Source organism: Exophiala spinifera, assembly GCF_000836115.1.
Source record: "Exophiala spinifera strain CBS 89968 unplaced genomic scaffold supercont1.1, whole genome shotgun sequence".
Taxonomy (NCBI): domain Eukaryota; kingdom Fungi; phylum Ascomycota; class Eurotiomycetes; order Chaetothyriales; family Herpotrichiellaceae; genus Exophiala; species Exophiala spinifera.
This window is the reverse complement of record NW_015622513.1, coordinates 4,537,782-4,562,031: the sequence shown is the minus strand read 5'-3', so window position 1 is coordinate 4,562,031 and position 24,250 is coordinate 4,537,782. Positions and strand designations below refer to the sequence as shown.

Sequence of the window (24,250 nt, the reverse complement as noted above, 5' to 3'; positions counted from 1 at the left end):
AACGTAGCGCCTCATTGCACTCTCCGGGAGTTGCCGGTTGGATCTCTTATTATTAGTCATGATTGAGTCTAGAACGACGGACGGGCAGTTATGGACTCGTGATACAGAATGTGCACACATCCTACTTGAGCAAAGGCTGACAGATCCGGGCAAGGGACATGTGGTAAGACACAAGCCTTTGAGGCTGAGACGGAGCCCCAGGGTGTGTCCACCTCGGGCCTCGCCAGCCTAAGGGGCCTTGCATTGTACCTACCTAGGTTAGGTGGGTACTCTGAGTTAGTCAGGTTCAGCTTATACTCGCACAGGCCACATCGCCACCTAAAGTACCTGTACTAAAGAGGAGGTATTGGGTGTCCAGGCCCCTATGGAGCCCCTGTAAACGTGCTGACCGCAGCCTGTACTCGTACCCCATGCCTTACTAGCCCACCTGGCACATGTGCTCTGCCGCCCCTAAAAGCAAAAGCTGTCATGCCCATCGAAACTACCCACACGGCGGTTTAGTGGCTTTGCTCAGGCTCACCCACGCCTGATAATGAGCCGCACCCTCGCCGGTGGGCCGGAGACAGAGTCGTAGGCATGCAAAAGAGGCCAAAGTTAAAAGGCTCCCGCTGGCTTTGGGCTGTCGATTCCCTGCTTTCTTGACTCCTTCCCGTTTTTGAAGTCAGAATCCTGGGCCAGTCTCGGCTCCCCCAGTTCAATCCATCGCATCCTCACCCACCTTGATTGATGATCAATCCATCCATCCATCCAACTTTGACGCTACTCGCAGTCTCACCAGTCCACTTCCATCTCTTCCATCTCATCATCCATTCGCTACGAACTTGATCGAGTCGAATCAACCGTCATCTGTTTATCTGTCCGTCATCCATCTTCCCACGTGAACAGCAATTCCATCGTTAGCAGAGCATCTCAACCATGCATTGACCGTCTGCAAGCCCTACGTCGACGACTACTTTGTCTCTGTTGCTCGCTTATCCTCCAGCGGACTAGGTCGCATCCGATCATCTGTCACACCTCCGCACCCTGCTTCATTTCCCCGTTCAAGCTGGATCTTGCGACACCTTTGATCAAACACTGCAGAATTGCCGCATCTGCTCCGTACCGTCGCTCGCTTCATGCTCCCACAGCCGCGTGTCCAGTCATCGGTCGAGATATAGCACCTCCGAATTCCCTCCTGATTCCTACTGTCGAACGCGATTTCTGGCCATGAGTTCTGCCAACACTGCTGCTGAACAGTTCCAGCAAGGAGAGTCTCGAACTTCTGCTCAAGACATTCCTCAACAGCCACGCACGCAAAAAGAGACGACCACATCTACTCCCGTCGAGATGTCTAGTCTACCAAAGACCAACCCCCCAACCACCGAAGCAGAGCCCTCCTCCTCATCACAACAAGACACGGCCTCGTCGGAACCCTTCATGACCGGCCCCGTGAGAACAGACACACACACCGCCATCTCACAGTCCCTGCACCCTCCTCCCCCGCTTCCTCCGTCAGCGGTCGTCGATTCGCCAGCTCTCACGCGGACGCATACAACGGCAATTGGCCCGTCTTCAGATTCACCAGTGGTTCCGGCAAAGGATATCGAGGTCACGGGCCCAGTTCTGGTGGTGACATTACTGCTCACTTCGGGAGCGCGGCACCCGTTCCGACTAGACAACAAGTATCTGATCAAAAGGAACGTCGAGGTGGCTGAGAACGACCCGTTCAATCTCAGTGTATACAAATTAAAAGAGTTGATCCTCCGCGAATGGAGGGAAGAGTGGGAAGCGAAACCCAGCAGTCCAAACTACATCCGACTGATTAGCATGGGCAAAATGTTGGATGATAAGGCGTCCTTGAAAGGTATAATAATTTTCCGCTTGCTCGGCACGTCTTTTCTTGCTAACAGCCTTTTCTTGCAGATTACAAGTTTGGTACGGAATCGCCAAATGTGTTGCATATGACCATCAAACCCCAGGATTATATCGAGGATGAGGATGCGAAAGGCGGCAAGTCTTCAATGGCGGGGAACCGTGAAACCGAGACCAGAAGCCCGGGGTGTCGATGCATTATCATGTGATAGCATGTATCGACCAGAGTACGAGTTTACTCGAAACTTCGCAAATCGGTCTGAGACATTCCCACAATATTCAGTGGACAGTTGAACTTCGGAGCCGACTATGTCTCTGGGAGTGTCAGTACAGGCCTTGCTTTGTTGTGGAACCCGGGGCGTGGCGTTGGGCGCACGGAGGCGACATTCTTTCCGTTCTTCTGGAGTTTTATTTTTCATATGTGCACGAGGAGAGGCACCTCTTTCTCCTTCTCCTCCTTCCATTTCCTGCCCTGGTTTGATCTGGCACCCGCGTGGCTGTCGGTGCCCCCATTTTACGTTTTCTGGTTTTTAGATCAAAACTCCTTTCTGGCTGTGAAGGTGGGGGATGGCACGAGATAGAATGGGCGGCGCGCGACGACAAGTGGAGGACAGAGTGTTGAGAGGAGGTGCGTGGATGGTCTCGACAAGACTGTATATAAGGCCGGCCCTGGGAAGGGTCGAGATATGCCATTGTGGAAGAAAAGCATGAGTTGGACCCATGGCAATATGGGGAGGGAAGTTGTCGTACCGGTGCGGTCTTTTACTCATCATCGTCATCAAGTTTGAGATCCATGGAGCGATGTACGGATACCTTTTTTGCTTCAAAGGACAACACAAACTATGTCGTTCAGCACCCTCCATTGTAGCTTCATTGACTGCGAGCAAGGCTTCCCCTTGCGTGTGAGGGTTCCGTGGGGCGTTTACGGGAGTATATACAAGGTACATATGTAGGTACATACCTGCCTAGTGCGGAGAGGACGGAGGCGGAGTATCCAAAGTCTCTTGTTATTGTCGTCTGGAGGTGGAAACGAGGAGATGGTGGAAATATGATGTACACCCACATCATTCGTTCAACTGTACCTAATTGAGTTGTACTGTTCGGCGCCTATATCTACTGCCTACCTCTATCTAGTACCTACCTGAACTCTAGGTGCCCTCGTAGTAGTCATGATGGCGTCCGTTCTTTTGAACATCCCATTTTTTGGGGGCTTCAACGAGTACGAGTACAATGATAAATACCGATGTTCCACCGAGTACCATGGAAGGAATTGTAGGTGAGTGACGATTGTACATTCAACGACCCATTATCGCGAATTCCTACTGTATCATCTTCCCTGCCACGTTCAACGACCGGAAAGACGCCGGCTGTGTGAAGAAGGTGTCGTGGAAAATGCAACCAATCGTCTCTCGACAAATGGATGATGACTAAACGTACTGTTTAATCCGCACCTCTCGTGACGTTCGAGTAAAGCTTTTGGGAACAGCGCCTTGTTGTGGACAATCTCTTCGGGGTACCCACGACCCTCAGCGAACCCGTGGACATGCTCTATGGCCACGGTGGAGAACCCAGTCGTGTCCGGACGCCTCTCCGGGTCGGTCTGCCTGACGGATGCCATTCTCCCTGTGCCCGAAGAGGCTGACGCCCTCGAGCAGGGCAAACTTCAGCTTTTTCTCGACCGGGCGATCGAAGGCGCAGCAGGCCAGGCTCAAGAGAGAGTGACATGAAGATTCTGACCGCGCCGCCAGGTGTAATTGCTCTCAGGGAGGGCGGTGTTGGAGAAGTCGTCGCGGACAGGTATTCGAGATTATGCGATCAGCATCTCTGACGACAATCCCATATACCGACCGTCAGAGAGAGACTCCAAGGGAACGACTGATCCAGGTACCTGGGCACGAAGATGATCCATCCAGCACTCTTGACACCATCGATCACGCTCGAACGCCTGCTACCCGCTTCCTCGAAGAACTGATCAACTCACAGCAAGAATCCATCAGCTCCCTGAATGTGGCCATGTATGCTCATGCAGCTGCTCGTACACCTTTGTCGAAGTCAATATCAAGCACAACAACGGCCCTCCACACGTCTGGCGAGCTTACTTCTACAACCTGAAAGAGTTGAACCGTTTCCGTCGCGCTCAAGAAAATGCCTCTCGCGGCAAAAACCCATGTCTCGTAAACTTATGATCCCGACCTGGTGGTCTGCTTAAACCCCATTGAAAATCAAGTCTGCCTGAACTAATGTGGGACATACAATGTTCCGACCATCGGAGTCATCGATACAGCTGCGAGTCCAAAGTGAGTCACGTATCCTCTTCCCACAGATGAAGATGCAATGCGATCCATTTCACTACCAGGCGGTGTGCTTGGTACACTGTCACGCTTCTGGAACATCACTGAATCGAAAAGGGCATTATGAAGCCAAGGTTTCCAACTGACTCTGCCCGGGAAGAATCATCAGGTCGATGTTTCTCCACATATCGATCAGAGTCAGGACGGTGGAGCAAGAGCTCCATTCCTTCCTTGACCCTTGTCGTCATAACAGGAAAGCCGAACTGGCATATCTTTACCATCTTTTCTTCAAAATGCAAAGCATGGCTCCCCGGTCGGGTTTGCGCCGTCCCAGCAATCAGTATAAATCACTCATTTGCGTCTCCTCCCCTTTTACGAACTTTAGCGGGTCGGCCAAATTCACCCAGCCAAGATAAGGCTCGCTGATTTCGTAGCCAATTTTCCGTTGGACGAATTCGGGGTATTGGAGCAATTGCTCTCGCGGAACCGCCAGGTATTGATTCTCCTCCTAGGGGCGAGTTAAGACGTCTTAAGAAAAGATATCACTTTCAACAGAAGAGGTAAACAGGAGTGTCAGAGGCTGGAAACAGCAGCGCACACTTACCTGACGTAGATATCCCTTGATCATGAAGTGAATATAAACTACTCTTTCCTCGTCCGCAGTCTTGTTCGCAGATCCGCCATGGTAGCAGGACGCCAGCATCATGAAAGCATCGCCCGCCTCCAATTCTGCGTAGACCGAGTCTTGCTCGTTGGGCGGATTTATTGTCGCCTGCAGATGACTTCCCGGTTGGAATCGCGTGGCTCCGTTTTTCCTTGTAGTCTTGGTTCCCGCCAGGAAGAGACCAACGCTTGTGTCTCTTCCAATTTGATATTGGTCAGCTGTGATGGCTGGATTGTCCACATGATGCACCATATCATCCCGGTGGAGGGGTTGTGCTTTGCCGCCTGGACGGATAGCAATCACCGCACAAGAACTGAGCTGAGGGCGAGAAACGCATTCGTGGAGCGTATCACCAGTCCATGATTTGGTCGTGGTGGTGAGAAATGTTTCGTAGACCCCGCGCCACAGATCGTTGGCAAGAATGTCCTTGCAGAAGGTTGGTGACCTGCCCGCAAGGCCTTGGGCTTTCCGGGTTTCCTTGGAAAAGAATTCGCCCTCATAGCCTTCGTCGGCTTCGAGGTGAGGTCGAAGCTCCTGCTCGAGGGCGCCAAGGGTCGAGTTGGAAGCAAAGTTCCGGACGATGACGCCTCCGTCACGACAAATGGCCGCGACGAGTTCCGAGGACGATGTTGAAGAAGCATTGTATTCAGACAGGGCCGGTTTATTTTCCCCCTCGGTTTTGATGGTGACGGACGACGATTCGGCGGCTGGCACGGTTGAGTCCAGGGTGATCACACTTGTATTCGACATTTTGTCAATAGCTCGGCGTCTTGGATTGAGAAAACGTTCGACACTATCTGAATAATACAGTAATTCCCGTACATTTTGGGATCCTCGGATACGAGGTTGATCTATGTACACCTAGCCAGCTGTTCTGGAACTCGCAAGACTCGAAGGCGGGGCGCTCACACTCATGCTGAATTAGGCGAAGATGCGGACTGATTTGTCGGCGTACCTAACAGTGATTTACCAATCATCTAACCTGCATGTGGCATGACTGAGCTGAGCGAGTGATAACTTGATAAGCCGAAGGACGCTTCGGCTCTGCGGGGAAGCTATTGTAACCAACCAACTACTGCATCAGCCAGAGAAGCTCAATAGTGGTGGTGCTTATCTGTCGGCCCGGCGGAGCACGTCCCCGCCCACCCCACCAGACTCATCCACCCTCAACTCGGAGGACAAACTTACTGTACTGTGTTATCCGTTCGGTGTCTACCCCAGACCCAAATGGATTTGCAAAAGCATACACTCTATTATGGCATCTAGCTTTAACTTTGTTTGCTTGTTCTAAGTGCGAGGCAAAAAAGTGCGAGACAGGCTAGTCAGCTCACCTTCATACTTCTACCACCACCATGTCAGACAAGACTCCAAACCAAGAGACATTCACCGCTGGAGCAGGCGAGAAAAATGCGACCTCGTCGACCGACGCCTTCGCCGCTGAGGAAAGCCAGTCGATACCAATTATAGAGCAGCCATTCTCGTTGTTTTCACTTCTCGGCATTGCCTACAGCATCACCAACACCGCTATTTCGCTCATCATCGGCCTAGCCAGCGGCGCCTATTCGGGCGGCGCTCCTCTCTACGTATGGGGAACACTGTTGATGGGCTTTGTGGGATTTTGTGTTGCCATAAGTCTCGGAGAACTCGCATCCGCCATGCCACACTCTGGTGGCCAGTACTTCTGGGTCGCCCAGCTTGCGCCGCCCAGGATTCGACGTCCTCTGTCGTATTTGACGGGCATACTTTCGTGGGGTGGTGCTGTCTTCACGGGAGCCTCAGGCAGCCTCACGATCCCACTGATGATTTTGGGCATGACCAGCCTCAAGAATCCAGACTTTGAGTACAAGACGTGGATGGGTTTCGTCGGCTACCAAATCACCACGTGGGGGATATTCTGCCTCAACTTGTTTGAACGCCTGCTGCCGTACCTCGGGAAGGTCTGCCTCGTTCTTCCGGTCACGACGTTCATCATCATGTTCATCTCCATCCTCGCCGTATCCAGGAAGCAGTCCGCGGCGTTTGTGTTTACGGAAATCAGGAACGAATCCGGCTGGAACGACGGGATCGCTTGGATGATCGGCATCAGTGCCATTCACTGGTGCTTTTCCTGTCTGGACTCGTGCACGCACATGGCCGACGAGATCCCCAATCCAGCGAAGAACATTCCAAAGGTGCTCCTTTGGACCGTCGGCCTTGGCCTGTTGACGGGCTTCCCGTTCGCAATCGCCATCTGGTACGCGGTCAACGACGTGGACGGTCTGGTAGCCACATTTGTTCCCCCGAGTCTCCAGGTCTTCTACCAGGCCCTGAACGGCAACACCAACGGTGCTCTTGGCATTGAGTCTTTACTGGTCTGTTGCAACGTTGTGGGTGTTGCTGGCATCCATACCTGGCAATCCCGCCTGGCCTGGGCCTTCAGCCGTGACCACGGTTTCCCCTTTTCACGCCATCTCGGAAGTGTCGCGAAACCTCCGTTCAGAACTCCGCTGTGGGCCCATCTATGGTCTTGCATCTGGACGTCGATCCTCGGCTGCCTTTACATGGGATCTCCTCTGGCGTTTAATTCGTTCGTCAGCGGTGGAATCGTCCTACAAAATATCACCTACTCCACCTCAGTCATCTTACTCCTGTATCACGGTCGGTCGAAATTCGCACACGGATCTTTCTGGTTCCCACGCCTCGGGCTCTTTTCCAACGTTGTCGTGGTAGCATGGTCGACCGTTTCAACGGTGTTTTACTGCTTCCCTTATTATCTGCCGGTCACGGCCTCGGGAATGAACTACCTGTCGCCTGTCTTGGTTGTGATGTTCTTGTACGCCGGGGCCTATTGGGTTTTGTACGGAAAGAGGTACTATCGGCTGCCACCTATGATGGCACACTCTTTGAACAACTCGTGATCAACCACGGACCAGACATCAGAGGGAGGATCGGGGTCACCAGTTCTCTGATGGAAGCTCAGGGCATTATCCGATTTCGCATCAGTTCAAGCGGAGCAGGAGTCTATCAACAGAGCCTCGATAGCATTCATTAAGAATCAATACCATGATCTACTTTGTCATGTACAAGTACAAGCACCGTTGAGTCAAACATTTGACTACGTGGACTACTGGGGTACCAGTGACACGGAGGAGCAGCAGTGCGAGGCCATCGTCGGGAGATCTGGGGCAGGGAACACAACGTCCGTCGACAAGACCAAAGGTATTGGAGGTAAATAATAGTGGGCCCCGGCCGGTTTGGCGCAGCTGCATCTGGGTTTCCTGACTGTCGCTCCGTTCTACACATGGATTGAAGAAATGAATAGAGGAGCTCGCGAGGTTGTGAGCGAAACGGAGACGTTGGGGGAACGCGCGGAGAGAGAGGTCCGTTCGAGTTCACCGCCCTGAGTCTACAGTAGTTCGAAGCCGTATCTGGGGCAAAGCGGGAGTCGGACCACCCCACGCTCCCGGCCGGGTGGAACGTCAGCCGCGGGCCCGCCCGGGTAAAGGAGGCCTCAGGAGGGCCCAATGAAGGGCCGCGGCACCCCGGGTGTTCGCTTCTCGTTACAATACTGTATCTACAGTAACGGAGCTGTATAACCTGGTTGAGGATTCATTCCAGGAAAGCCCCTTCACACTCTTTCTACTTCTACATACAGTAAAGTTGTTGCCAGGACATCCGCCTTCGGTTTACATACCTACAGGCTAGAGTAGACGGTCCTGGCCCTTCGGGCATGGTCACGGGCTGGGCGCACCGCTGCTTTTGATGTCTACCTATTTTTGTATAACAACCCTCGCCCCCAAAGTCTCTACCCATCAACCTGTTATCTTTCTCACCTCCGTCGCCCGTCGCCGCAACGCCTCCATTATACATAACGCTTTATTTCATAAGCGCAACTCAGGATAGATGTTCTAGAAGACGCTCAGGGAGTAACACTCACTGAGAATGCAGGCCAAGAAGACCCTCACACCGATATAGCTTAGCGAACCCCTGAGCTTCGCACTTTTCACGCAAGCTACCCGCACGAGTAACTTCTCTTCCTTATGCTTAGAGTCTTGTTTTGGGGCGCACCCTCTAGATAGGATTACTTCCACCCTCTATTGTGTTATCACTCTGTCTGTTTCTTGAGGCATTCCTAACACTGAGGCCCGACTGAACCAGTGGCGAGAACAAACGAAAAAGAAGGGACAATCAATGGTATATACACCACTAGTTTCGCTACAGCGACGATGGAGCTAGAGTGCATCATGAGGAGTTGATGAGAGAGTAATACTGACTCGTACATGTTTTCCAGCACCTCAAAAGCGGTTTCACTCAAACACTATCTATATATGTAGGCCCGTCAGACTGGAGGCTCTTGGGAGGTGCTCTTGTGTCTCCATAAAGGCCGAAGAAGACTGTTAGCTAAGAGAAACCTTTTCCGCAGACGTGGTCAACAAGAGATATGTCGTGGGACTGTCTCCTCACGCATAAGTAACTTCATGTCTTCCCTGAAGTCGTGGTCCGAGCAAGGTCTGTGCGCATTATCCAATGAGGGTGCCGCCCCGACTACGACCAAGACCCACGAAGTTACCGGATTCGGGTCATTTCGCGAGGTGGCCAAACCAGAAAGATACGCAAAGTGAGTTTGTGTCACCTACCCTCGCTCCCCCTGCCACATATGCCTTGCCTGTGCTGATTGACTTGCACAGCCTCTTTCTCTCAAGACCTCGGGTCGTCCAAAAGGGCTTGCTATATGTTTCAATGGGTTCCTCTGCAAACTCTCATCGATTTCACGCACTTCGCTACAGCGTAAAACCTTTGTTCCCCATCTTCGACTAATTGCAAATGATCCAAAAATACGAGACTGAACGCTCAGCGACGAGCGCAGGAGAGAGCGGATCTGGTGTTTTGGACGGCTAGTTTTTCGACTCCCTTGGTCCTGTTAGAGCACGCCCTAACATGTTATGTTTCTAGGTCGGCAAGTTGAGTATCCGCCACCTGAATATGGTGCCGAGCCAACCCAAAGGTTCACGCAACCATATGTCCCGCAAGGCGCGTCAATGCCACTCCGACTCGTACCCCTGGACCAGCTGCGAGATGTTCCTGCACCCGTGCGGTGTCTCTGCTGTGGATTCCAAGGAACGACAAGAATCGAACATATCCCCGGTCGTCGGACCAGGTAAGTGGCAACCGGTCCTCCAAGCTGAAATACATCACGACCTGATCTCCCTGCCCAGACGGTCAGCTCGACTCTTGTTCATCTCAACGATATTACTCACTCCACTCCCATATCTCACGAATGGAACAAAGGACGTCCGGCACTTCTGTCCAAACTGTGGAGCTTGCCTCGCAATATGGGTGAATGCTAAACGTTCTCGCGGACAGACACAAGTAGTGGAATACCAGAATCAGGACTCTATGTGATGACCGATTCACCACGACCGAGGCCGACAATGGGGGAAGCGAACCCTGTGGTGGCATCCAATCGTGACGGGTCTGCTCACGACAAGGTGCCTAGAGACATATCAAGTACTCACTTCATCACTTTCAATTGAGTTTGGAAGCAACAGTATTCCTTACAATTTCTGACAAGCTCAACCATTCTTGCCTGAATCACATACTGTATGATTTCGGGTCCGCTAGAATTTATACGGCTAAAGAGCGCAAATTTTACTCCCTATTGCAGGATTCCTCTCCGCCACATAGGGGTCGAAGAGAAGTTATCTAGGCGTCGACGAGAGCTGATCCATCATAGTGAAGTCCATGTTGTAGCCAAATATAGTGAATCTAAGTGAGTTGAAGAGGGGGTTAGTAAAAGTTACGGAAGCAACAAGGAGCATCGGGGCGACTGCGTCAGCCGGAGTTGCAAGCCGTGCCAAATATAGGGGCCCTAAAGAGGTGGTTGGCGGAATATCCGCAAGTCAACCTGTTCAACACTATATATCACGAAGGTCGTTGACTCCGATGGATAGCCGCAGAGCTTCGGAGCCATCGTACCATGTCTCAGTTTCAAGGCAAATATACGCTCATCTCCAAGCCCTTGCTGAAGGGAAGGGTCATGTTGATGTAGCAACTCTCCGGGTTTCGCAGATACTCCAGCATGTCCTTATAACCCCGCGCAGCACCAATTGTGTTGTCCGTGATGACTACGGCCCCGTACCGCATCTTAGGTTCCACGATTTTCAACGTTGGAAGGGCCACAGGAGTCCAGACTAGAGATATAGAGCTTAGCCTTGTCTTGGATACTCTAATTAAACGTAGGAAGGGAGAAAGAACTGTTGGACTAGGCTGAGTTGCGGGCGCTGTCAGTGACCGTCTTTACAAGCCAAATACTCTCGCCTAGCGCCTTAGCGCCTTCGGCGGAACGCCGACGCCCTCACGTTCCTTGCAACTTTTGCAACACCATCAATTCACTGTTTTTAGTCATATATGACTATATTCTCGGACTTCACAAGGAGGCTTTCTCCCCGTCTAGAACGTCGCCCGATAGAACGTCGCCCGAGGACGGCCGATGGCTCCACGCGGCGTGCTGTGCGACGGCGAGAAAGCCCTCCCTTGCAACGCTCCTTTTGTCTATATAATAGATAGAGATCTCCCTTCGAGAGAGGGAGGTCAGACTCGTCAATACATCCCATTTAGCCCCCCGACATTGCCTAGAACTGAGCGTTGCATAACAAGAACCCTTGGTTGAAAAGAGCGAGTGCAAGGGAAAAGCACCGAGACACGGTTACGAGAAATAAAAATACTTACTGTCGAGAAGCAATAGGTCGACATTCTCCAGATCCGTCTTCAGCGTCTCGCGTAAGTCGCCCTCCCGCAGGTCGATTGCGTCTGTAACAGTCCTGCCGCACTCGGCCCAGTATTCTCTCGCCCGGGCAGCCTTCGTGGGCTCGTACTCGGTGGCTATGACGCGTGCACGGCGGCCTGTTCGCGAGGCATTGGCTGACGCCGCGAGGGCAAGGTAGATGGTGCTGACCCCGAACGAGGTGCCGGCTTCGACGATGGTCTCGGCTCCGGTGGCACGGCATAGCTGGTAGACGAATTCGGCCTTATCCCGGTCCAGTGCGATGAATTTATCGCGCATGACCTCTTCCATAGTGGCTTTTTTAAAATCGTCGCGCGTCAGGGCATTCTCCTGCCGTAGAGACTCGTCGTGAAGCCGAGTGAGCAGGTCGACGACATGAGAGGGAACGCCTTGAAGCGGATTGGCCGTGGGAGGGGTCGAGTCGGTCCTAGTAGACGCCATTGCTAAAGCTTGTGGTCGTGGCTGCTCTGTAGTTGCTGTAGTGATTCTAACTCGGTGTGTATCTGCCAGTATATAGATATATATCTACTTCGATTCGGCTTAAGAGACATCTGCGATATCGGCCAGCCAGCCAACGTTGTCAACAGTGATGCCTGCACTTGGACGGTTGAAGTTAGAGGTGAGACATCTTTGTTGGCTAATTTTGACAAAAAAAAAACCGAAGAATGCTCGTGCTCAAGCCAACGCACGACGACGATGGTCATCCTGCGACATCCACAGAGCTTAGTAGAGCGCAACCTACCCCCCACTCTAATCAACAACCGCCAATCAACAATCTGGGTTAAGCGAAGATTTCATATCTTATGTAGAAGATAAAGATAGAACATTTAGACACAATACTGTACTGTGCCTCCCAGTGTGAAGCAGATTAGCTGGTTCAGCCTAGCAAGTTGAAGGTTTCCTCGGTCTCGCTTGCCTAGTTCTACACAATGGAAAGCCTGACTTTGCCCACCTGGGAAGTGGGAAAGAGAGGCCTGGCCCTCGAACTGCACCGGTGTCACAGCAATCTAACAGTAGCTGGATGTAGACTCAGAAATCCTCGCATATTCTTCGGCCACTCACGGTAGAACAAACCCTACCTCCCACACGAAGTCAACCTTCGCTGTATGTGCGTCGGTTTGACTCATGTAGAACCGCTCGTGGAGGCAGAATTCCGACACTTCGGCTTTCCACGTTATTCTGTTGTTTGTCCTTCAATACATGGTCGGGTAGAATCAGACAGGTGACGAGGTTCACCGCGGCCAGGGTAATTGCGCCGATGATCATCTTGTGCATATTATCGGCCCACGCGTCGACAGTCGCGTCACGGATTGGGTCGCCCAACGGGAAATCGGCGACGGCGCGACTACCCTCGGCGTAGATGAGATTGACCACGGTGGCGTTGCCACCGGTGACAGGATCTAGATAGTGGTGCAGGCTGGCGCGGAGCGTCTGTTGCACGGCCCCGACAACTGCGCTGCCGATAGCAGAGCCAAGCTCGAGAATCAGCAGCACGAATCCAGTCACGATGGAGAGCTCATCGTGGGGTACTGCAGCCTGAGCGACTACAGCCATGTTGGCAGTCATGAGCCCGCCGCCGAGGCCCATGAGAACCTGGGGTATCACCACTTGGAATGTGGTAGCGTGGGATGTGCGGTATTTCAACATCAGACCCAGGCCCATTATGCGAATGCAGGCGCCGGCGTTACATACCCGCTTATAGTGCCCGGTGTACGTGGCAAGTGAGCCGGCCAGGACACTGAAGACGACTAGGCACACCGACTGGGTGTAGAGGAAGTAGGTCGCATCGCCTGTGCTCCAACCGTGGGTGATTTCGATCCACTGGAATGCTGGCGTCATGGTCATCGACACGGAAAACTGGTCGACGAAGAGGATGGCTGCAGGGACAATAATATCCAAATTGGTGAAGAAGGTACGCAGTCGCACCAATGGGCGCGGCATCCGGAGTTCGATAAGCGGCCATATCAGGAGCAAGACCCCGCCCAGGACAAACATGGCGATGATATAGCCGCTCTTGTAGCCATCGGGTGCCTTGTCGGCGATGGTCAAGGGGATGAGGAGAAGGAGGAAACCGCCGGCAAAGCACATCAATCCGAGAAGGTCAATGTCGACGACAAACGACCAAGCGGAGCTCCAGAATCCCAACCCCTCGTAAGGGTACTTGCGGATGGCGCCTCGACGGACCGACTGGTACTGCTGCCATCCCAGGACGGCAACGATAGGTCCTGTCACGCAGGGGTTGATGATGGTGAACATACCTACCCCCCCACCGCCAATTCTGCGGCACCAGCGCGTTGGTGATCTTGGACGCGACGCCAAAATTAATGATAAAGTGAATGGACAGCACGTTAGAGATGGTGCACCGCCAGCGAGGGGACGTTAGATCCGCCACCACGAGCTGCAGGACGAAAGTGACCCCGGTGTTGCCTAGGGAAAAGAAAACCATTCCCACTGCCAGACCGCTGATGTTCTGCGACGACGAGATGGTGATGGTACCGACCGTGAAGATGGTCACCGAGAATGCCAGCGTCGCCGCTCGACCAATAACATCGGCAACTTTGGCAAAAATCGGTTTGCCTGCCGCCAGGATCATGCTTTGCACCACGGTCAATGTAGAGTACTGGACGATGCCCTTGAATTCTGAGGCCGCTGTATTTAGGTACACGGACATGGTGAAGTTATCAAGCCCATTGGCGTAGGATGTGAGACTGATGCTGTCCACGCATGAATATCAGCAATTACAGACCGAATCTGGAAACAATAGGTGATAGAGACACACCCGATCCATAACACGATCTTCTGCCATGTCGGTGTTTCCGCTAAATTGCTCGGTGGTCCGGATATACTAGCATCATTTTTCTGAAGTCCACGAGATTTGTCAAAAGCTACCATGGAATCAGCCTGCGGTTCCGAGGCCTGTACAACCTCATCTTCCATGACCATGGTACTCGACTGGTAGAACGTACTACTAAGAGAGGGTGGAGGGGTTGAAAAAGATCTCCAGGGAGGTTGGGCGACGACGGACATAAATACGTGACACCCCTTGAAGCCGGAGTCCTGCTGGACCGAGTCCGCATCACCGGCAGAACTGGCTAATCTTATCACAGATTAGATGGCTAGAGTAATGATAATCAGACAAGTGGATCAGGGTTGCAATTCTTCCTGTGGGAGGGCGTTGAGGTATTTCGGCTATCCATGAAGCCGTCTTCTGAGAGTACTACAGTACCTCCACCTGGTCACCCTACACTTCTCCAATGCCTAACCTTCGCCACCTGTTCATCTTATGCAGCTGCTCATACAGGAGAGCAGACTGAGTCTCGGCTCGAGGCTGTGACGTCCTCGGACATCGGTTGAACGCTCTGAAACTAGCGGACGACCATCCTACTACGAGGACGCTTCCTCGGACCGTGACCACAACCGCAGTTAACTAGTTTTTTCTAGTCTCGAGACTCTCTGTTCTCGCCGAAGTCATCTTCACTAAGGTATTTACAATAGTGTTCGCTTTCACGTAAGATGACTTCGTCTTCTATCTTAATTTTCAATCTCACCGTGGTAGTCTTCTGTTCTCGTAAGAAAGAACCAGCGGCCATGAATTCCACGAAACTAGCTCGGACCTCGGACTCTGTACGTACTGCGCACTATCCGGGCAAGCAAGTCCGAAAATTGGGGGATGTAGATCTCGTGGCGCCTCGAGAGTCCACGGTGGCGTACAGTGTCCCGAGTTTTACTGGTTTCGCGCCCGCTCGTTTTTGATGTTGTTGCGGATCTCCTGCACTCCATCATTGGTTAGACCTAGCTCGTCTAACGCGTATGTCTCAGAGCAAGGGAAGCAAGTGCATTGTGTATCATGAACATATTAGCATAGCAGAGCGGGAAGAGAAAAAGATCAAAGCCGTGGTGCCGCGTCGTCACCTCCTTTTCTGTTAAACAGACGGACATTTTTCCTTCCGATTGAAGCTTTTCCTGTCCTCACCTCCTTTTCCGTCAAGCGGCCATGGCTTGATTGAGAAATATCTGCCTAGGTTGGCGCGGTGAGTCAGTTATCCCAATGAGCGTTCTCACAGAGACACTGTTCTGTTGCAAAAAGAGTGATTCCTGAAGAGGAGAAAAGAGTGACTGAAGCAGGTAAACCAGTAATAGCAAGGGTTGCGTCAGTACGTTAGGGCTTAGAAGCAAGAGGTGAACCCAGGCGGAAGGGGCTGCAGAATAGGAGCTTTAAGGGCCTCCTTGACAAGTGCTTCGTAACTCGGCTGTCCAGCGATTTTCTCTAGCCAGGCTCCGACGTAATTTCCGCCGAGCTGTGCTAATGTCGCCGCCACGATAACCACGTCGTTCTTCGCGGTCGATCACTCTCCCTGCTGGTTTTCTCTCTGGCTTCAAACTCGGCTTCTGGTTGAGTCTGTTGATCAGATAGACGCGGATCTCGGAGGAAAAGTGCCACAATAAGCATGGGAGTGTAGATGCAGAGGCAGGTGATGGTTAGGAGGCGTTGAATGTGTCGATAGGACTCGATGATTGCGCCTCGAATCGGTGTGCCCACAGGATATTCTGGCACCACGTACAGAGGAGCAGCGTATATCAGTGGTGCCAATGTCGCATTACCAAAGGGAGCGAGGTTGTGAGCCAGTTCTTCGTAGAGAGTTTGTGTCCAGATAGCACCGGAAATACAATTGCCAAGCGCCGTTCCAATACTATTGCAGGTGAACAGAATGGCAATTAGCACTCCGATATGTTGATGTCTGGCTGCAGTCTGTCCTAGTACAAGAGCTGACCAAGCGAAGAGTCCCGCACCAATCCCAAGGACAACTTCAGCGCCAATCAACCCAGATTGAGAACTCGTGCCGCCGCGATAATGATACGTTAAGCCGAATCCAACGAAGGAGAGAGCGATACCTCCAACGATAAATCCCTTTAGACGTCTAGCCTTAACAACCACCATTGAGACAATGAATGCTGTCAAAACATTGGAGAAAGTTGAAACTGATGAGACTCTTGTAGCGCCTTCAAGTGTGAAGTTGTATGACACCATCAACAGCGTGAATAGGTAGCTTGCATGGCACATAAATCCAAAGGAATAGAATATGTTAATCAAAATACATCCCCAAACCAGTGGATCAGAGACAAGGTAGCTCGGAAGAAGTGGAGAGGAGACCTTCCGCTCCCAGAGAATGAAGCAAGGCATGATAAGGACTCCAAGGACAATGGGAGCTATGATACCCGCATGAGTCCATTTGCGACTCTCGCCTCCTGCAAGCGTCAATGGTATCAGTATGAGGGCTAGAGAGCTGGTTAACAGCAGTATCCCAATCCAGTCTAGCTCCCAAGCTAGCCTCCCAATGGTTCGAAATGATGGATATTGACTTTGGTCGACAGCAGAAGAGGTTTTGGCTTTTCGTCCGAGGAGAAACAATAGTAATATTAACGGTGAGGCGCAAGCAGGTATAATGATTGCAAACATTCCGATGCCCCATTTCCAGGTAGTCACTTTCATAACAGATGAGGTGACGTTCCCACTGATCCAGGTATTCACAATGAAAGGCAAATTAGGTATATAGGCGAAGAACAGTCTTGTTTTCATTGAGGTGAAGTCGGCGGTAATAATGTCGATGGTCAGCACAAAGATGCTGTACCCTAGCTGGCTCAAGATTGTCCCAGCAGCAAGACTAGTAATACTGGTAGCGGCTGCCTCCACTATCGCTCCGAGTGTGTACAGAGTGACTCCAAGAGTGAAGATCTCGAAACGCCCGAAGGCGTCGGCGAGTTTGGCAACCGAGGGTTGAATCGCCGCCCCGACGACTCCTTTGATAACGTTGACAGTTGCCAGAAGAGAGTGACTCCCAAAGGACACAGTCGCATAAGTTACATAGGTAGTGCGAACAAGAGCGTCTAAGCCATAGGAGAAGCCGAACAGGAACACGTAGGTGAATAGAATCCATCGATTCGTAGTGGTGAGTTGAGACGCGACAGCCTCGACACGGACAACGCCAGGGAGCATAGACTTCGCAGAAGGTCGCTCCTCCCCGACTGAGACCGTTTGGGAATTGTGATTGTCCTTAACGGGACTGTGTTCGCCTCCTGGACCTTGATTCACATCAAGGTCTGGATTGACGGGCAAAGGATCTGAGTGAGGCATAATGCTGTGCCACAGTGCCAGCCAGGATGCAAAGAACATAAGAAGGTCCGCGCTATGTTTGTTGTTTGTCGGTGGTAATGCTCCTAAATAGTCGTTCCTAGCGGATTGGGGAATGAACTAGAAATAGCTGCAAGTAAGACCCGTAACTCTTGTGAACAAACGACTAGAATCTTGAGAAGGTCAACAAGAGGCCGAGGTTTTATATCTTATTCGTATAGCAACGCATCGATAGAGACTCCCAGCCAAGGAATCGAACGAAGCAATATCAAACCTCATCATGGAACTGTTCTCAAAAATTCAGCGCTGACCTCTCTCCGATGTCGCGCGAGCCTTAGATCCAACTCTGCCTGTTTGTGACACCATTTTACACTTTCCCTTAGCTGTACTCCTTCTGGAAACTAGTCTTTGTAGCCAGACAATTTACAAAGCCAGGACCGAGTGGGAATCCAATGCAAAATTCTTGAGGCTTTGTTTGCCTTGGCCCTTGACTAAACTCTATGTTGAGTCTCCTCTACAGAGTTAGAAATATATGAGCTCTAAGCCTCCAGACAACTGTCAATAAAAGTTTCACGGAAGGGTTAGCAGGACCTCTCTTGCATACATACACTCAATCATGTGCCTTATATATATACATATAGTGACCAAGCACCCACATACTTCGGACTGGCTAATTAATTTTCTTCATGTTAAGGTATTCAAACTAGACGGGGGATATTATAAGGCATTCATACCGTGGGTTGAAGCTAAAGAAGATAGTCCAAAGCGCTGAATGCGATACTACATCTTGGCCTATCCACTAGGCGCGACAGCTTGAGCAAGTTTACCCTTTGCGGTAGTTTCGATGGACTAGAAGTTGCCGATTAGATTAGATAATTTTATCGAGATTAGATAAAGCAGTGACCATTTAGCTGCCGAGCTGCGGAAGAGGCTCTTTCGACATAAATCACTCGCGATCGCGAAGCGCAGATGATCTAGGAAGACCTAAGAGACTGAGACTGCGATTTCGGAGGGAATGAATAAAGGATCTCCGCGGCTTTAGGAACAATAAAGCCAAGGAAAAGGCCCAGAATCCCGGAGGCTCTGTTTCTGGCTGTTTTTGGCTGTTTCTACCAGCTTGTGGGAGGCTGAAAGACTTGGTCTGGCAGAAACTAAATTAACCGCGAGGTACGGAGTAGTAATATCTCTTATGGCCAGTTGCTATGATAGGACAAGGGTGTTCTATGGCTAGCTCTTTCGCCTATCTCACTGACGCTCTCAATGGCCAAAGGAAAAACTCGTAGTCTTTGTGTTGAAGGAATCGCGAAAGGTTTCTCAGGCAGCCCCGATGCGGATGGTTTTGAATTATCGTGCAACGCTCACACAATGGGAGTTAAATGGGATGTATTGACGAGTCTGACCTCAATAACTATGAGGTCAAGGACTATGATATATATAGGCAAAAGGAGCGACTATTCTCTGTCCGGTCGAGGCCTCTTTCGTTGCCTCATCACAGGCCGCAAGTCGCCCTTTCCTTGTGAACCTTAATGGTTGCAACAAGCGCTTCGATAATTGGTAATAATTGGCAATAGACCGGCCTATATATTGCTGTCAACATGATATAGTTCAATGAGTGACTCGATAGTTGTGAAAAGAGTGTTGCGAAATGCGCAATAAGGAGCGTTCTAGGCGGCGGAGTTCCTCGGAGGCGTTCGGCGCGAGTATGGGGGTTGTAATGACACCGTCACAACTCAGCCTGTTCAACACACCCCCTCAGGAAATGATGCCGTCGTCGTTGGTGAGGAAACATCAGGATAGCATTTCCTGGATGTCAGTGAGGTTGAGTTGCTTGATGAAAGCCTCGTGTTTTTGCCTAGGCAAGGCCTTCGTGAGGCCGTCGGCAATCATGTCGTTTGTTGGTGCCCAATCAAGGTGGATCTTTCCTTGTTGCACCTCCTGTCGAAGCCAATGCCGATGAATATCAACATGACGAAGTCTTGTAGATAGCTTTTCGTTCTTGGTTAGCAGTCGAATAGTCTGCAAGTTGTCGGAGAGCAAGGGCGAGGTCTCCTTGAGGTCTAGATTGATGTCAGCGAACATTCTCTTCCACCATATCATTTCGCTCGCCGCATTGGAGAGGGCAAGGAGTTCAGCCTCGGTGGAGGACGTTGTGATCGTCTTTTGCTTCCCCGACCTCCAGTCAATGGGCCCTCCGAATAGCGTCAGGATGTAGCCATCGGAGCTTCTCCTAGTCTTAGGGTCGTCGGCGAAGGAGGCGTCCGACGCGCAGAGGAAGTGTTGGTCAGATTGACTGTTGTACGTGAGGGAGAAGTGTTTCGTGCGGTAGAGATATGCAATCACTCTATCCGCGGCCTTGGCGTGCGCACTCGACGGGTTGACTAGGAATTGGGCTAGTTTGGAGTGAGCATAGGCGACGTCTGGCCTAGTTGCGCATGAGGCAAATGAGATGGATCTAACACGTTGTTGATATACGTGGATCTCTTGTGGTGAGGCCTGTCCTTCATGAGGTTGCAACTCACTAGTTGATAATGGAGTATCAGGCAAATGGTCAAGTTGTCGCACATGAAACTTGGCTGCAATTTTATCGATATATGAATCGAGCGATAGGTGAATAGTCCTGTTGTTGCGGTCTCGCAGGATGCGAATGCCGCAGAACCAATTGGTGTCGTTGAGAACGCGAAACTTGAATCGTTCTCCTAGTCGGCGTGTTAGGGAGTGAAATGCGTTCGTCTTGCTCTTGTGATAAAGAATCATGATATCGTCAACATAAAAGAAGACTAGAATCTGTTCGCCTTGGAAGAGACAGTTGACATTGGGCACCTCCGCAAGTCCTAGTTCCTTGAGCGCCGCAGTGAAGGTGTTGTACCACAACAATGGAGATTCCTTCAAACCATAGAGCGCTTTCAGGAGGCGCAAGATCTTTCCTGGCCTAGAATAACCTTGAGGATACTCAATGTAGACCTCCTTTTCCATGGGTGAGTTAAGGAAGGCGTTGACGGCGTCGGCCTGCCAGATTTCGAGGTCAAAGAACGCGGCAATGGCCATGAGTGCGCGAAAGGTCTTGAGTGCAAGGGTTACCGCATATGTGTCGTCCTGAGAACGTTGCAAGTCGCCGCGGGCGCAAATGCGCGCTTTGTGTTTAGCAAGGAAGCCGTTGTTATCGAATTTATACGTGAACACCCATATAAGAGGAATGACTTGCGTTTCTTGGGCGCATGAACGTTCCACTTGTTTGACTGTGTTGCTTTGAAAGACTTGGCTCCATTCAACGTCCATGGCCGCCTCGAATTGGCGCCTGTGCGGGTGTGCCAGCATTTGACGATAGGTCTGCGGCGCGGCAGGAAGGTCGTCTCTATGAACCCTTTGCGGTTCATTCAATGCCTCGCTAAATGCCGCGTGAAATGCGTGAAGATTGTGAGGATCACTTGCTAGTTGTATAGCATAATTCTGGTGACGCCTAGACGGCTGTCGTCGACGTCGCTCGTGAGATGGAAGGATGTTGTTCTTATCCAAGTTGGCTGATATTTCACTAGAACGTGGAGATGTGGTGGGAGCATCGTCGCGTGAGTTGCCTAATCGGGTAGTAGTTGCCGAATCCGGAGTAGTTACCGAAAATGGCGCAACCTGATTGGCGAGGTCTGACGACGCCTCGTGGGTATTCGATATTGCAGGGGATTGTGAAGGAGTGCTAGGCTGAGGGCTGTTTGCAACTCTAGGTTGTTGAATGCTAGACGCGCTAGGCGCTGTGCTAGCCTCGGGCGTTGTGCGTGGCGTGGGTAAGGCGATTTTCACCCCCTCAGCTTGAGTTCTTTCTTTCTCAACTTGCAATTGAGATAATGAACCGCGGGAGATGATGATAGTGTTTGGATCATCAGGATCTGCAAGGGGATCCCAGTCAGGGGAGGATTCCATAACGTCGTCGCCGAGAACGAGGGCTTCAATGTCAAGAACCTCAATAAGTTTCTGGGGAAGGGCACGGAGTTGCTCCGCGGTCTGCACCTTAGTGGGATCATAAAATGCATCATCATGAAACACCACATCCCTGGAGCGAAGGATCCTTTGTTTTGCAGGTATCTAAACACGCTAGATATTTCTTGCATTATAGCCGACTAACCAGCCGACTATAGCCCTGTCCTTCAGCTTTTTAAGCCTAGGAACTTGCTTGTTGTGGATGAATGCTTTGCAACCTATTGGGTGAAGGTGCGAGAGGCTAGGTTTTCGTCCATGTGATACCTCATAGGGTGTTTTCCATCCCAGCGACCTTGTTGGGGTCCTGTTGATGAGATAGCCAGCCGTTTTGACTAGTTCTGGCCATAAAAAGTGAGGGAGATGGCCTTGAACCTTGAGTGCCCTAGTCACTTGCGTGATGATGCCCCCGGAACGCTTCGCAGCCCCGTTCTGGGCTGGAGTGTGAGGGGCTGTGTGTTCGACGGTGATTCTTAGCCTGCGGAGTTGGCTATAGAAATTATCGCTTAGTGCTGTTTCATTGTCTAGACGCAGGAATGCGGGCGTCTTGTTGAATTGCGTTCGGATCATCGCCAACCAGTCTAGGATAAGTTCTCCTGCCTGGGAACGACTGTTATGTGTGAAAACATAGTTCATATGGGTATAAAAGTCCCATAAGTGGCTCATGTATTGATCCGTGGCCCATCCCTTTGCGAAATGAACAATGTCAAAGGCTATTCGGCCTAGTGGTTCGTCTCTTCGTTCCTCGCTGTTGTGGAGGATTCTTGAGATCTGTTGTTTGGATTTTGCAAGTACACAGGTCTCGCATTCCGCTATGCTGGGAGCGTTATTTCTTGTGACTTGTATTCTCTCGGCGGCATCCGGAAGATGTTTGACACTGTCTAGGCTAGGGTGCCCTAAGATCTTATGCCAGGTAAAGGCCGGATAACTGAGTTCCTTGTGTTGTTGCGTGGTTGTGGTTGCGAATGCTGTGTGTTCGTATGGTGTGAATGTTAAGTGGTTGTAATAGTTGTATATATAACCCACTGGGGTTCCGTCTCGGATGAACATTTCTCCTATTCCGGGAGGCGCCTAGGTTGTGAAGTGGATACCCTTAGCTACTATCCTTGATAATGAGACCACTTTAGTCATGAAGCCTCGAACATAGAGAACGTCTGTGAGAACGATGTGAGTAGGTCCTGTAGGAGACATTATGTTAATGGTGATTGTCCCAATTGACTCGATTGGATACTTGTCAACGCCGCAAGTTAGCGACTCATTAGGGCGCGGAGAACGTTGCGCAACGTAGTCTAGTGTATTAGGTCGGTATACATGAACGTCGGATCCTGAGTCTAGAATCCACTCGTTGTACAGGCTCCTATTGGTTGACCCTGAATAAGCGGAGGCAGAATAAGCCATGGTTGCTGTGAACGCCGTCTCCTTTTTCTGTTCCTTTGCGGAGGAGGAGGAAGATAAGGAAGTGGAGTTAGAGGCCCTTTCTATAGCCCGCTTGAACCGCTTTGCATGAACAGGGTTCTTCTTTATTTCCTCGTAAATGGCTTGCCTTGCAGGATCAGGTTTCTAACCTTGAGGCCTTGCTAACTCAACGATATAAGGACATTGAGTATATCAGTGGAAGAGGTCGCAAATCCTGCACTTTGGAGGGTCGCTGTCGGCTCTCTGATCTCCGAGGGATATAAACGAGTTATACGAGTGAACAGAGCCTTTCTTGGAGTCCTTCTCAAGGCTGTTAAGTCGTCGGAAAGACTCAACCAACTCATGAAAGTCTGGGATAAATTCTCCGCTTAACACCTTTATATTTTCGGTGGTAGAGAAGGTCGAGTTAAGTGACTTGACAGCTTGTAAGAATTCATAAATTGGAGAACGTCCTGCGGCGATAGACATATCTAGACGTCGAGCGTCATCATAGACCTTTAGCCACTTGTCTAGCTAGTCATCGATTTGTTGATAGGTCTTCGGAGTCTTGGAGATATTCTTCCATCTAGTCAGGATGTCTAGTTCTCTCGATCTCTTAATAGGAGCGAATCTTCGCTTGAGGCGAAGAAGTATTGCGTGCGGAGAGTGATCTCCTTCCAGAAATTGCATAAGGTCGATTGAGAGACTTCCAATAATTTGACTTCCTAGGGCCTTAATCGCCTTAGTTTTCTCTTCATATTTCTTGCAATCATGCTCCCATTGTCTTTCGACAAAGCGGATGCTGAGTTTTTGTCGTTCATCAAGTGTTCCGGATGGTACAGCTCCTGAGTTAGCATCGTAGATATCCGGGATAGATGGATACTTCAGGACAGGAGGGTCTAGTACCTCGGGATCGACATATTCCCATATCCCTTGCTGTTTAGCGTATACTTTGATGGCAAGGAACCAGTTATCCCAGTCGGAAGACTTGGAAAGTGTAATAGTGATTGGTTTCGTTCGTTGAGACTCTGGATTTAACTCCGATATATTGAGGTTGCTGAAAAGGAAGTATAGTAAAATGCGTGGTTTTACTAGTGGATACCTGAAGCGCGTGGCGCGTAGAGAACTTGACGTGTCTGACGTGTTTGATTGGCTAGCCTTACAATGACGAGGCTTTATCAAACCACTAA

The 24,250-nt window shown here is 50.9% G+C and overlaps 6 protein-coding genes across 6 annotated transcripts; 2 read left to right on the top strand and 4 right to left on the bottom strand.

Moving 5' to 3' along the window:
* Positions 1-1,206: 1,206 nt before the first annotated feature.
* Positions 1,207-2,060, top strand: PV08_01676 (uncharacterized protein; the record flags this gene model as incomplete). Its single annotated transcript, XM_016376037.1, has 2 exons — positions 1,207-1,843; positions 1,903-2,060. The coding sequence occupies 2 exons, from the start codon at positions 1,207-1,209 to the stop codon at positions 2,058-2,060; spliced, it is 795 nt and encodes a 264-aa protein (XP_016241313.1).
* Positions 2,061-4,479: 2,419 nt separating this feature from the next.
* PV08_01675 (uncharacterized protein) lies at positions 4,480-5,556 on the bottom strand (the record flags this gene model as incomplete). The annotated part of the gene is made up of 2 exons (XM_016376036.1): positions 4,480-4,650; positions 4,747-5,556. The coding sequence occupies 2 exons, from the start codon at positions 5,554-5,556 to the stop codon at positions 4,480-4,482; spliced, it is 981 nt and encodes a 326-aa protein (XP_016241312.1).
* A 602-nt stretch (positions 5,557-6,158) lies between these two features.
* On the top strand, positions 6,159-7,703 carry PV08_01674 (uncharacterized protein; the record flags this gene model as incomplete). The annotated part of the gene is made up of 1 exon (XM_016376035.1): positions 6,159-7,703. The coding sequence occupies one exon, from the start codon at positions 6,159-6,161 to the stop codon at positions 7,701-7,703; it is 1,545 nt and encodes a 514-aa protein (XP_016241311.1).
* Positions 7,704-10,773: 3,070 nt separating this feature from the next.
* PV08_01673 (uncharacterized protein) lies at positions 10,774-12,010 on the bottom strand (the record flags this gene model as incomplete). The annotated part of the gene is made up of 2 exons (XM_016376034.1): positions 10,774-10,976; positions 11,515-12,010. The coding sequence occupies 2 exons, from the start codon at positions 12,008-12,010 to the stop codon at positions 10,774-10,776; spliced, it is 699 nt and encodes a 232-aa protein (XP_016241310.1).
* Positions 12,011-12,661: 651 nt separating this feature from the next.
* Positions 12,662-14,512, bottom strand: PV08_01672 (uncharacterized protein; the record flags this gene model as incomplete). The annotated part of the gene is made up of 3 exons (XM_016376033.1): positions 12,662-13,794; positions 13,832-14,283; positions 14,349-14,512. The coding sequence occupies 3 exons, from the start codon at positions 14,510-14,512 to the stop codon at positions 12,662-12,664; spliced, it is 1,749 nt and encodes a 582-aa protein (XP_016241309.1).
* A 1,360-nt stretch (positions 14,513-15,872) lies between these two features.
* On the bottom strand, positions 15,873-17,702 carry PV08_01671 (uncharacterized protein; the record flags this gene model as incomplete). The annotated part of the gene is made up of 1 exon (XM_016376032.1): positions 15,873-17,702. One exon carries the CDS (start codon positions 17,700-17,702, stop codon positions 15,873-15,875), a length of 1,830 nt encoding a protein of 609 aa, XP_016241308.1.
* Positions 17,703-24,250: the final 6,548 nt, after the last annotated feature.